Here is a 12,204-nt window from a genome sequence, read left to right as displayed (position 1 = left end):
CTTTTGCGGGTTGGGCCACAGGCTGGTTCCAGGGGCCAATCGGCTTAGCCGACTAGGACACTCGGCTAAGCCAACTGGCTTGGCTCGCCGGTGGCTCGCTGTCTTCTCCGCATGTTTCGTTTGTTATTTTGTCACGTCGTTTGACCTCCAGCTTGCCCATGATATTTATAATTCGTTCATGGTGCCCAAAACCACCTTGGGACATTTTTTCAATGGCTTCAATCTGGTGCCCGATCACTGAAATCTGCAAGCTCTGCTGCTTCTTTCCAGACTAAAAAAACTACAGGCCGTGTTTTTGGCCTACATTGAAATCCAAAACAAAGTCTGTATGTAAAATGTGTTCGTGTTGAAACCCTAGTTACTCCAAACTTTCGAATATATGACAACGGCTAGGACAGACACAATAAGAGGCAATGGAATTATACATGTACAGCACTTCAGAAAGCAAGCTTACCTTCCTGCCAGAGAAGGTAGATGTACCTTCAAGCTGCTAAGCGATTTAACTCCCGGCAAGAGAACCAGCAAAGATGTATTAATACGTAGCAGTTATGGCTGATAGTACGACATCAAAGCCGATTGCAGGGATGCCCCTCAACAAAAAACTACAGGGTACAGAGTAGAGTAGAGTGGTTGGCAACAACTTCAGCTATACGTATTAGTTGCTGATGGTTAACCTTTTGATGTCCTTTTGTCCTAAAGAACAACAGGGATAATGGTTCCAGGAATATAATTATCAGTTCAATTCTAGTGGGAAAAGGTGACTGAAATCTTAAGAATACTCAACAATGGATTGAAACACAGCAAAAAATACTAAAGGGTGGAACACACAGAACCAAAGAGATTTGATTGCTAACGACTTCAACAGCAACAAGTTATAAAAACAGTTATATTCAATTGGTTTTGCCAAAAGGCATTATAGTAAGCTAAGGAGCACCTACAGGCCAGCAAACAATTAACAATATCATCTGATTCTTTCGCGTGCACTGCAGAAAGGCGTAGCGGCTCAACCACCGGTCTACCACCAACTTGACAAGTACAGCAAATCAAGCTAATTGGGACAGAATATACTCTTACAATGCGCCGAAGCAAACATCCCTCCAATTTTGGGATTTGGCACAGCAACATTCTCACATGATATGCCAGCTTGTTTAGTGATTAGACAAGGAGGCAGTGAAGAGGCCAAAAGGGCATGAGTGAACCATGGCCCCTGGACTACAAGCCAAGCTCACGCAAACAAGTTAAGAAACTGGACACATGTAAGAAATGAGATGTAAGACACCACCCAACCAGATCACATTATGAGGCGAAACAACAAAACAGGAACAGGAAGGCTTAAATGGTCTAGAAAAAAAAAATCAAACTTATCCTTTTTCAGGGAGAACCATTTCCACACCCTAGAAGTGTTTGAATCCTTCCATTGTTTGCTTATGGTATATGACAAACCACAAATAGTCACTCTACTTCACTTCGAATCAAAATGATTGCGGCATAGTAGTACACTGGATCTGGTATACATTGTGTCAAAAGAGGATCTAGATAACATGTGTAATTGACTAACTGCCTAAACAAACATAACAAAAAAACCCTGAGAAACAGTTAGACACTACTACATATCACAGAAAATCAATATTTATATCATAACATCCACCACATTCCATGTCGAATATGAATCGTCATCATCAAGAGTTCTCACAGATTGCAGTAATCCTCAAACAGGATGGCTGTTCTGGTTCAGAGTTCCTTTTCCAGAACGCACGCCGCCACCACACCTCAAACCCTCTCTGAATGTTTGGGCAATCCTCCCCAGAGTTGAGGAAGCGATTAAACCATGCCAGAAGAATCTCCTGCTGAGTTGCAAGAGGCAGTGTCAGGATTGTGTTTGCCAGCCCATCCTCGATCAAATGCCGATCAAGCCCCTTGCATGCTCGCCGCATCCATCCAAAGTCCTCATAGAAGGGCTCTAGCCAGGTGCTCAAGAGCTGGCATCGGGCCTCCTTGGACACCAAGATCTGCCCCTTGCCAACCCCAACAAAGAGTCTTGCCGTCACTCGGCTCACTTCGTAGCGGTGTATCGCTGGCACTTTACAATGCATCGCTGCTAACTCGGTCTGCATTGCCCATGTCCTCAAGAACTCCTCCGCGATCTGGCGCTCAACAAGGATGTCAAGCATCCAATGCAGGTTGTCAGCCTGCCTAGCAATCTGCGCCACCTCTGAGTGATCACCCTCTGAAGCCCTCACAAATTGCTCACACAGCAAGGACAAGCACCCATTGCACGCAGAATAGAGCGATTCCTTGCGAAGGTCGCCACCAATTGCTCCGCCACGGGATGTGCTGTTCTCCCGGAGCATTTTGGAAACTAGCCCCTTCATCTCCCTCCTTGCCTTTTCGTCCTTCCCTTGCAGGACAACCTGCAGGAGCCGCAGTAACACCTCCTCGCCACCACTGGAATTGCCACCGTTGCAACTGCCTCCTACCTCTGCCTCTTCAACCACAGCCGAAGGGGCCAACTCCAGTGACACCCTCTTAAGCACCTCCCCAGCCCCTGAGTTCTCAAGGTGCAGCTGCGTCAACAATGCAGCCACCTTCTCATCATCATCCTCAGCCCAAGGCGCAGCCTCCAAGTACTCCAAGCAAGACAGCACCCCGGCATCGAATACAATGGCTGCGGACACCTGGAGAAGGAACAGATAAATAAATCAGTGTGCCAAAATGGAAAATCGTTCCGCGGAATCAGCAAGCATGAGACGGCAGAGAAGGCCGTGGTACCTTTAGAATGCCGAGGACCTTGTTGACGTCCTCCCGCATGAGCCTCCGGCGGAGATCCTTGCAGTACATGAGGCGCAGCGTCTCGGCGTACACCTCGACGTCGTCGCAGTCGGAGATCTCGACGATGTGCGGCAGCGTCCGCTGCTGCTTGGACCAGCGGTCGGACAGCTTGGCGGCGAAGAACCTGCTGTGCGCGACGAGTATGTGGCGGTGGACGCAGAGCGTGACGGAGAGGCCGTCCTTGGAGCTGAGGGTGAGGCGGACGTCGGAAGAGTCGGCGTCGTTGAACTGGTTCCCGGGGCTACAGCTGCCGATGAGGTCGGCGATGCGGTCCTGGAGCAGCATCTGCCTGTCCATGGAGCGCGCGGGCTGGAGCTGGTGCGGCTGGTGCGGGGCGGGGATGGAGTGGACGCCCGCGGCGGTGCGGGGGTGGTAGTCCTGCTCGTTGGCCATCATGTCGAAGAGGGTGGGGCTGGAGCGCGTCTTGTCGAGCGGCAGCGGCGGCGGGGACATGGGGTTGAGCAGCCCCGCGTTGAGCGCGGAGTTGAACTTGGTGTAGCTGGAGGGGTAGGACGGCGCGTAGGAGGGCTGGGGCGGTGTGGCGTAGGAGGCCGCGGAGGAGCTGGCGGGCGGCGGGTCCATGGGGTGCGCGGCGGTGCGTGCCGGGGAGGAGGGGTGCGAGTGCGAGGCGGAGGAGGAGGAAGATTGGGCGTGGCCGCCGAGACCGTGAGGCGTGCAGCACCAGGATGTGGAGAGGTCGAGGGGAACGAGGTGGGAAGGGGAAGAGGGCTTGGGGAGCGGCCTCGGCCTGGATCTGGATGAAGCGGCCATATTGGCCTCCTGTGGCTGTGGGGTGGGGCTGGCCGTGCGGGGATTCTCGCCGCGCGGGGGCAGCCGAGCACGGGAAGCGGTTGTCGTCTTTTGAGGCCGGGTCGGGGCGGGGCATGGGAGTAATGGATAAGCACGGGTGTCGTGGGAACGCTTTCTTTCTAGGCTACGGAGCTCGTTCCTATTTTCGTTAATCGTCTCGGATATAGAATTTTATCATTTTCCATATCTATCAGGCATCGGTTAGATAATAAATATCCGACAAGTACTGTATACCCGATAAACAAGGATACTTGGGTCACAGCTTTGTAATCGGAGACGCTTCTTCTTCACCCGGGTATAAGCCCCGTTCGCGTGCCCTTAAACCCGGTTTGATCCGCTTCCTTTTTTTTATCCGGAACAGTGTTTTCCTCTCACAGATTTCTCCAAGCGAACAGGGCCATAAGTGTCGGAGCCTCGGAGATACCGAGGGGAAGGAGCGATGTTGCGAGGAGGACGAGCAAAGGTGGCAGAGAGACCGAACTGAGGAAGCGAGGGGCACGAGCGCTCATGAGGCAGACGTGCTTGTGCTGTTGATAGAGATGTTGAGGAAATATTGAACTAGAGTTACTAGAACACACAAACTATATATATGATTGTTCAGATTTTGGCCAAAATACCTATGTTGAGTTTCTTTGGGCATAATACTCGCATGACAGCTCAAATACTCGGGTTCCCCAACGGGTAACGGGGACGGGTAAACAGGAAATGTTTTCGTACCCGCTATACCCGTCGATGATGGATTCTTACCCATTTAAATGTCCGTGGGTAAAGATATGATTCCATCCCCATCCCCTAATAGATCAAATATCCGTCGGATATCGGGTATCGAGGCCGGTTGCCATCTTTAGTAATGGAGGGGTCACTGTGGGGACAGGGACCACCCGCGGCTGGCTGTCCTCGGAGCCGACGGACGGAAGATGGAAGGTTGTCCTCAGAACGGATGGACCCGTAGTGGAGCGGTGAGCCCGGTCAACCGTGGCTGCACGCGCGAGCGCTGAGATGGCTACGCGGCTGCGGTCGTCGGTTTTGATTTGATATACAACAATGGAGACGTTAGCTTTGTACATTGGAGCCACGTAGAAAGGAAATACAAGGAGACAATGAGAGAGTTTGGTACACGTTCTCCACAGGCTTCATCAATAGCTCCACGGCTTCTTCAAACAAAGGCCCACGCGAGGTTTAGATCTGGAATTCCCGCTATGAGACGAGAGCTACAGCTCCCTCTCACTCTGCTTGGCCCAAGCACAGTAATGGTCGGATTTGTCCTAGGCGCGGTGACGCGGGCATAGGCGCGTAGGTAAGGGCGTAAGGCCGAGATGGGGAGCAGCGCAGGTGGTGCGCCTTCACAGGGAGATGTGGTGGCGGGCGACAGCGTAGGCAGCAAGGTGAAGGCACGCATTGGCGCGAGGAAGGGTGAAGATACGGGGCTACTAGGGTCCGCTCGTACGGACGGAAACCACGTGTCGACTCTACTGTTCTTCTTCTCCCCCACCTCCACGCGCCCTTCCTCCCCTGCCTCGCACACGCCACCCCCGCAGCGGGTGCGGTAGGGTCTCGTCGAAGCTCCGCTGGTGTGGTCCTGTGAGACAGGACGAATGAAGGAGGGCAGTGGAATGAGGTGGGTGACAAGTGGAGGAAAATCATAACCGAAAAAATGAGAGAGGAAGGAAATAAATACAGGAAGAAAATGGTAAGAGAGAGAAGGGTATTTGTGCAACACTAGCATGATTCCCAACACAACTCCAACAAAGTCCCTAATCAAGCCCCTAAATTAGGGAGGCTGAAAGCTCTAGTTTGGTTTTGGTGAATTGATGAAATCCTAAGTGCTAACCTAGTTTATCAAGTGATCATAAGATAGGTAGCACACTTTAAGTGGAGAAGCTAATGAAGATCATAACATGACAATGGTGATGGCATGGCGATGATCAAGGGCTTAAACTTGAAAAGAAGAAAGAGAAAAACAAAAAGCTCAAGGCAAAGGTATAATTTGTAGGATCTATTTTATTTTGGTGATCAAGACACTTAGAGAGTGTGATCATATTTAGGTTTGATAGCCGTACTATTAAGAGGAGTGAAACTCGTATCGGAATGCGGTTATCAAAGTATCACTAGATGCTCTAACTCATTGCATATGCATTTAGGATCTAGTGGAGTGCTAACACCCTTGAAAACATTTATGAAAATATGCTAACACATGTACACAAGGTGATACACTTGGTGGTTAGCACACTTGAGCAAGGGTGAAGAGAACGGAGGAGATGCCAGCGTCGATCAAGTGACCAGACGCTGACTGCCTGCGTCCGGTTGCGCTGACTTGGTGGTACAGTGGCTAGGGTTTACCACCGGACGCTGGGCTGTGTCCGGTCGAGGTGGACCGGACATGTCCGGTCGAAGAAAAATGGTTTTGGACCCTTACTGTACTCGACCGGACGCTGGGGCTTCAACGCCCGGTCAGTTTTGCTAGAGCGTCCGGTCAGCTTCGTAGCCGTTGAAATCTGACGAACAGCGTTTGAAGCTAGTGACGCGTGGCGTCCATCAGTGGACTGGACGCTAAGTCTAGGGTCCGGTCAGTATGACTGGAGCATCCGGTCAGAGCGCAATATGCCCAGTGAAGGGGTACAACGGCTCTATTTTGTGGGAGCTTCTATTTAAGCCCCATGGCCGACTATGGCTCACATCTTTGGCCATTTTCATTGACATAGTAACCTTGTGAGCCTAGCCAAAGTCCTCCCACTCATCTCCATCATTGATTCATCATCATAGTAAGATTGGGAGTGAATCCAAGTGCATTTCTTGAGTGTTTGCATCTAGAGGCACTTGGTGTTTGTGTTTCGCTGCGGATTTCGCTTATTACTCTTGGTAGTTGCCACCACCTAGATGGCTTGGAGCGGCGAGGATCGTTGAGCGGAGGGTGGTGATTGTCTCCGGCTCTGATCGTGGTGATTGTGAGAGGTTCTTGACCTTTTCTCAGCGGAGCGCCAAAAGGTACTCTAGTGAATTGCTCGTGGCTTATGTGATCCTCATCTTGTGTTGGTTGTGCGGCACCCAATTGAGGATTTGGCGTGTGAAGCCAATTAGCGCGTGAACCTCCAAGTGAGTGAATCGCCACAACGAGGACTAGCTTGCCGGCAAGCAAGTGAACCTCGGTAAAAATCATTGTGTTCATCATTGATTCCAAGGTGATTGGTCTTCATTATTATTTATCATGTGATTGATTGGTTCCTTCATCTATAAGGCGGTATAATCTTCTTGATCACTTCCTTTACTTTACCGCAAACTAGTTGACAAGCTCTTTAGTATAGCTAGTTATGAGAGCTTGCTTGCTTGGTTGGTGTGGCTCTTTAGTTAGCCTTTTAAAGCACACTAATATAGGGTAGTGTCATAGCTATTGTGTGAATAGACACTATCTAAACTAGAATTGTGATAGGTGGCTTGCATTTTGAGTAGGCTAGCGCAACACTTGCTTCGCCTCATAATTGTCTAACCATTTTGTTAAGTGTTGTTGTAGAAATTTTATTAGGCTATTCACCCCTCTGTAGCCATTAGGACCTTTCAAGTGGTATCAGAGCCGAGGTCACCGTTATTTGAGGCTTATCAACCTTCGGTGTTAAAATAGCTCAAATCAACAACACCAAGAAGTCACCCCAATTTGATGGCTCCAACTATCGCTATTAGAAGGCCAAGATGACAACTTATATCAAGTCAATCAATAGGAAGGTTTGGAAGGTGGTAGAAACAAAAATTGAGATTGAAGATCTAGAGAATCCCACCACGGCCGAAGAAGTACTTCTCCAAAACAATGACATTGCTCTAAGTGCTATTCATGATGCAATTGATAAAAGAACATTTGAGCAAGTCAAAAATATTGAGATGGCTCATGAGGCATGGAAGAAGTTAGAAGAATCATTTGAGGGCACTCAAGCCATGAAGGGTGCAAAGGCATACATTCTCAAAGAGAAGTTTGCAAGCTTCAAGATGAAGGATGATAAGAGTGTGCCGGAGATATTCCATATGCTTCAAGTGCTTATCAATGATCTCAAAGCACTTGGTAAAGAGGTGAAGGATAAGGACTTCTCCCACAAGTTCTTGAGATGCTTGCCTTCAAGATTTGGTACATTCGTCACCATTCTAGTGAGAAACGGTTTGGACATCATGACACCAAACCAAGTATTAGAAGATATAATGACCAATGATACCTATAGAGATGATGATGAGAAGGAAGAAAAGAAGTAGAAGAAAGATGAGAAGAAGGATGAGAAGAAGAAGAGCGTGGCATTCAAAGCCGCATCATCCAAGGGCAAAGCTAAGCAAGAAACATCAAGTGAAGAAGATGAATCATGGGATGATGATGATGATGAGAAGATGGTTCTATTTGTTAAGAGATTTGGCAAGTTCATGGTGAAGAAGGGCTACCATGCTAGAAGAAAAAAGTCTTTATCCAAGAATAAAGAAGAGTCAAGAAGGTGCTTCAAGTGTGGAAGCAAAGATCATCTTGTTGCTCAATGCCCATACAATAGTGACAATGATGATGACAACAAGAAGAACAAGAAGAAGAACAAGAAGGAAAAGAAAGAGAAGAAAGACAAGATGGCCTTCAAGAAGAAGAAGGGTGGTTCATATATAGTAATTTGGGATAGTGATGCTTCCTCAAGTGATGATGATGATGATGATAGTGATGATCACAAGACCACTAAGAAGAAGGCTCTTGCAAGTATTGCCATCAATGAGAAGCCTTCTCTCTTCGAATCTTCATCATGCTTCATGGCTAAGGCCACTAAGGTACAATCTTGTGATGATGAAAGTGATGAAGAACATGTTGATGATGATGAACATGAAAATAAAAATAATAGTGATAGTGATGATGATGAACCTACTAAGGATGAATTATTTGACATGCTAGAGAACACTTTGATATCAAGAGAAGGGAATGCAAAAGCTTGCGTAAGAAACTAAAAGCCCTTAAGCAAGCCTTTGATGAGCTCAATGTATCTCATAAGAGGCTAGAGGAAGCCAATGAGAAGCTTGGTAAAGCTCACAAAAAGCTTAAAAAGGCTCATTCCTCTTTACTTGATGAGCAAAATAAAAAGAGGCATGTTGAAACTTGCAATATAGGTTTAACTTGTGATATAATTGATGAATCACTATCTATGCCTATGATTGTTGCTCCTACTAACCCTTCTTGTAGCACTTCCACTTCTATCTCATCTAGTAGTGATGGTCTCACTTGTGATGCCTCACTAATGGTTGAGAATGAGAACCTCAAGAAGGAGGTCACTAAGCTCACTCACACCTTAGCTAAGGCTTATGATGGTAAGGACCGCTTGCTTATATGCTTGGGTAGCCAAAGAGCTTCTCTCTACAAAGAGGGATTGGGCTATACCCCCAAGAAAGACAAAGCGACATTTGCTCCTCACAAGATTAGTTTTGTAAAGAACAATGGTCGATTTTACACTTGTTACAAGCAAGTGGGTCACAAAGAGCAAGAATGCAAAAATAAGAGCAAAAATGCTAATGTATCATTCATAAAACTTGATTCATGTTATATGCTCACTAAGGGTACAAATGGTGTGAAGGCTAAGTTCATTGGTAAACCATGGATGGACTCAAAGAAGAAAGCCATTTGGGTACCAAAGAGCCTAGTGACTAACCTTCAAGGACCCAAGCAAGTTTGGGTACCTAAAAAGAATTGATCTTCTTTTGTAGGTAAATTATAAAGCCGGAGAAAGACATGGGTTCTTACTAGTGGGTGCACTCAACACATGACCGATGATGCAAGAATATTCAACTCAATCAACACCAATGGCAATGATGGTTATGATAATATCATATTTGGTGACAATGGCAAAGGCAAGGTCAAAGGGCTTGGTAAGATTGCAATATCCAATGACTTTAGTATATCCAATGTGTTGATAGTAGAGAGCTTGAACTTCAATTTGCTATCCATGGCTCAATTGTGTGATCTTGGATTCAAATGCATATTTGGAATAGATAATGTAGAGATCATAAGTGTAGATGGCTCTAACTTGATCTTCAAAGGCTTTAGATATGATAATCTATACTTGGTTGATTTTAATGCTAGTGAAGCTAGATTATCTACATGCTTATTCACTAAGTCTAGCATGGGTTGGTTATGACATAGAAGGCTTGTTCATGTAGGAATAAAACAATTGAATAGATTGATTAAGCATGACTTAGTCAAAGGCTTGAAAGATGTTGTGTTTGAAAAGGATAAGCTTTGTAGCTCTTGTCAAGCCGGCAAACAAGTTGGAAACACCCATCCAAAGAAAAGCATGATGAGCACTAGTAAAGCATTTGAGTTATTGTATATGGATTTATTTAGGCCAACACAATTGGTGGAAACAAATATGGCTTTGTGATAGTGGATGACTACACTAGATACACATGGGTATTCTTTCTAGTGGACAAAAGTGATGTGTTTGCAACATTCAAATCATTTGTTAGGGCATTCACAATGAGTTTGAAACAACCATCAAGAGAGTTAAAAGTGACAATAGTAGTGAGTTCAAGAATACTAGAATTGATGAGTTATGTGATGAATTTGGAATTAGACATCGATTCTCGGTCAAGTACACACTCTAATCAAATGGCCTTGTTGAGAGGAAGAATAGAACACTCATTGATATAGCAAGGTGTATGCTTAGTGAGTACAATGTGAGTCAATCTTTTTGGGCCGAAGCTATCAACACGGCTTACTATTGTAGCAACCGCCTCTATTGTCACCGATTGAAAGAGAAGACACCATATGAGCTCTTAAATGGTAGAAAGTCCAACATTGCATATTTTTGGGTCTTTGGTTGCAAATGCTATATCTTGAAGAAAGGCACAAGACTGGGCAAGTTTGACAAAAAATGTGATAAAGGATTCCTACTTGGTTATTCCACTACAAGCAAAGCACATAGAGTTTGGAATTTGGATAGTGGTACTCTTGAGGAGGTTCATGATGTTGAATTTGATGAAACCAATGATTCACAAGTAGAAGATGAGAACTTGGATGATGTTAGAGGCATTCAACTTTCAAATGTCATGAAGAACATGGATATTGGTGAATTGAGGCCTAGGCAAGTGAATGATGATGAAGATGATCAAGTGCAAGTGCTCTCTAACTCAAATGTGCAAGATGATACAAATCAAGTTAGTGCAAGTGGCTCTCATGACAATGAACAAGATCAAGTGGCTAGTACATCATCTCAACCCAATGATCTAGCAAGTGCAAGCAATCAAGTTCCATTGCTCCAACCAACAAGTATTGCAAGAGATCATCCTTTGGATACAATCATTGGTGATATTTCAAGATATGTGCAAATAAGATCAAGATTGGCATCATTTTATGAGCATTTCTCATTTATGTCATCCATTGAACCAAAGAAGATAGATGAATCTTTAAAAGATGTTGATTGGGTGAATGCTATACATGAAGAATTGAATAACTTCACAAGAAATTAAGTATGAGAATTGGTAGAAAGACCAAAGGGACACAATGTGATTGGAACCAAATAGGTCTTTAGAAACAAGCAAGATCAAGATGAAATAGTAGTAAGGAATAAAGCAAGATTGGTAGCACAAGGCTATACACAAGTTGAAGGTCTTGACTTTGGAGAAACATATGCCCCGATTGCTAGATTGGAAGCAATTAGAATCTTGCTATCCTGTGCTTGTGCCCACAACATCAAGCTCTATTAAATGGATGTTAAGAGTGCATTTCTAAATGGCTACATCAATGAAGAAGTATATGTTGAGCAACCTCCTGGTTTTGAAGATGATAAGAAGCCCAACAATATATACAAGTTGAAGAAGGCATTGTATAGCTTGAAGCAAGCACCTAGAGCATGGTATGAGAGATTGAGGGACTTCCTCCTCTCTTAAGGGTTCACAATGGGCAAGGTTGACACCACTCTATTCATCAAGAAGATTAGAAAAGATCTATTTATATTACAAATCTATGTAGATGACATCATATTTGGATCAACAAATCAAGAATTTTGTGATGAGTTTGGAAATATGATAGCTAATGAGTTTGAAATGTCCATTATTGGAGAATTGAGTTACTTCCTTGGTCTTTAAATCAAGCAATTAAAGAATGGTACATTTGTGAGTCAAGGCAAGTACATCAAGGACATGATCAAGAAGTTTGGCATGATTGATAGCAAAGTCATTAGCACACCAATGGAAACCAATGGCAACTTAGATAGTGATGTAAGTGGGAATATGGTGGATCAAAAGTTATATCGGTCTATGATTGGAAGTCTACTCTATGTGACCGTATCAAGGCCGGATGTCATGTTTAGTGTGTGCATGTGTACAAGATTTCAAGCCTCTCCAAGAGAAAGTCATTTAAAGGCTACAAAGAGGATATTAAGGTACTTAAAGCATACACCAAATGTTGGTTTGTGGTATCCCAAAGGAGTAAAGTTTGAGCTAGTTGGTTACTCCGACTCAGATTATGCGGGATGCAAAGTTGAAAGGAATAGCACCTCGGGCACATGTCAATTGTTGGGAAGATCACTTGTTTCATGGTCTTCAAAGAAGTAAAATAGTGTTGCATTA

The 12,204-nt window shown here is 45.2% G+C and overlaps 1 protein-coding gene across 1 annotated transcript; it reads right to left on the bottom strand.

Moving 5' to 3' along the window:
- Positions 1–1,375: 1,375 nt before the first annotated feature.
- LOC136493516 (BTB/POZ domain-containing protein At1g63850-like) lies at positions 1,376–3,628 on the bottom strand. The gene is made up of 2 exons (XM_066489614.1): positions 2,770–3,628; positions 1,376–2,675 (listed from the first exon to the last, which is right to left on the bottom strand). Exons 1-2 carry the CDS (start codon positions 3,598–3,600, stop codon positions 1,680–1,682), a joined length of 1,827 nt encoding a protein of 608 aa, XP_066345711.1. The 5' UTR covers positions 3,601–3,628; the 3' UTR covers positions 1,376–1,679.
- Between the last annotated feature and the right edge of the window lie 8,576 nt (positions 3,629–12,204).

The sequence above is a fragment of the Miscanthus floridulus genome, chromosome 11 (assembly GCF_019320115.1).
Source record: "Miscanthus floridulus cultivar M001 chromosome 11, ASM1932011v1, whole genome shotgun sequence".
NCBI classification, from domain to species: Eukaryota; Viridiplantae; Streptophyta; class Magnoliopsida; order Poales; family Poaceae; genus Miscanthus; species Miscanthus floridulus.
The sequence above is the reverse complement of the archived record's forward strand: the minus strand, read 5'-3'. Positions and strand labels throughout refer to the sequence as shown.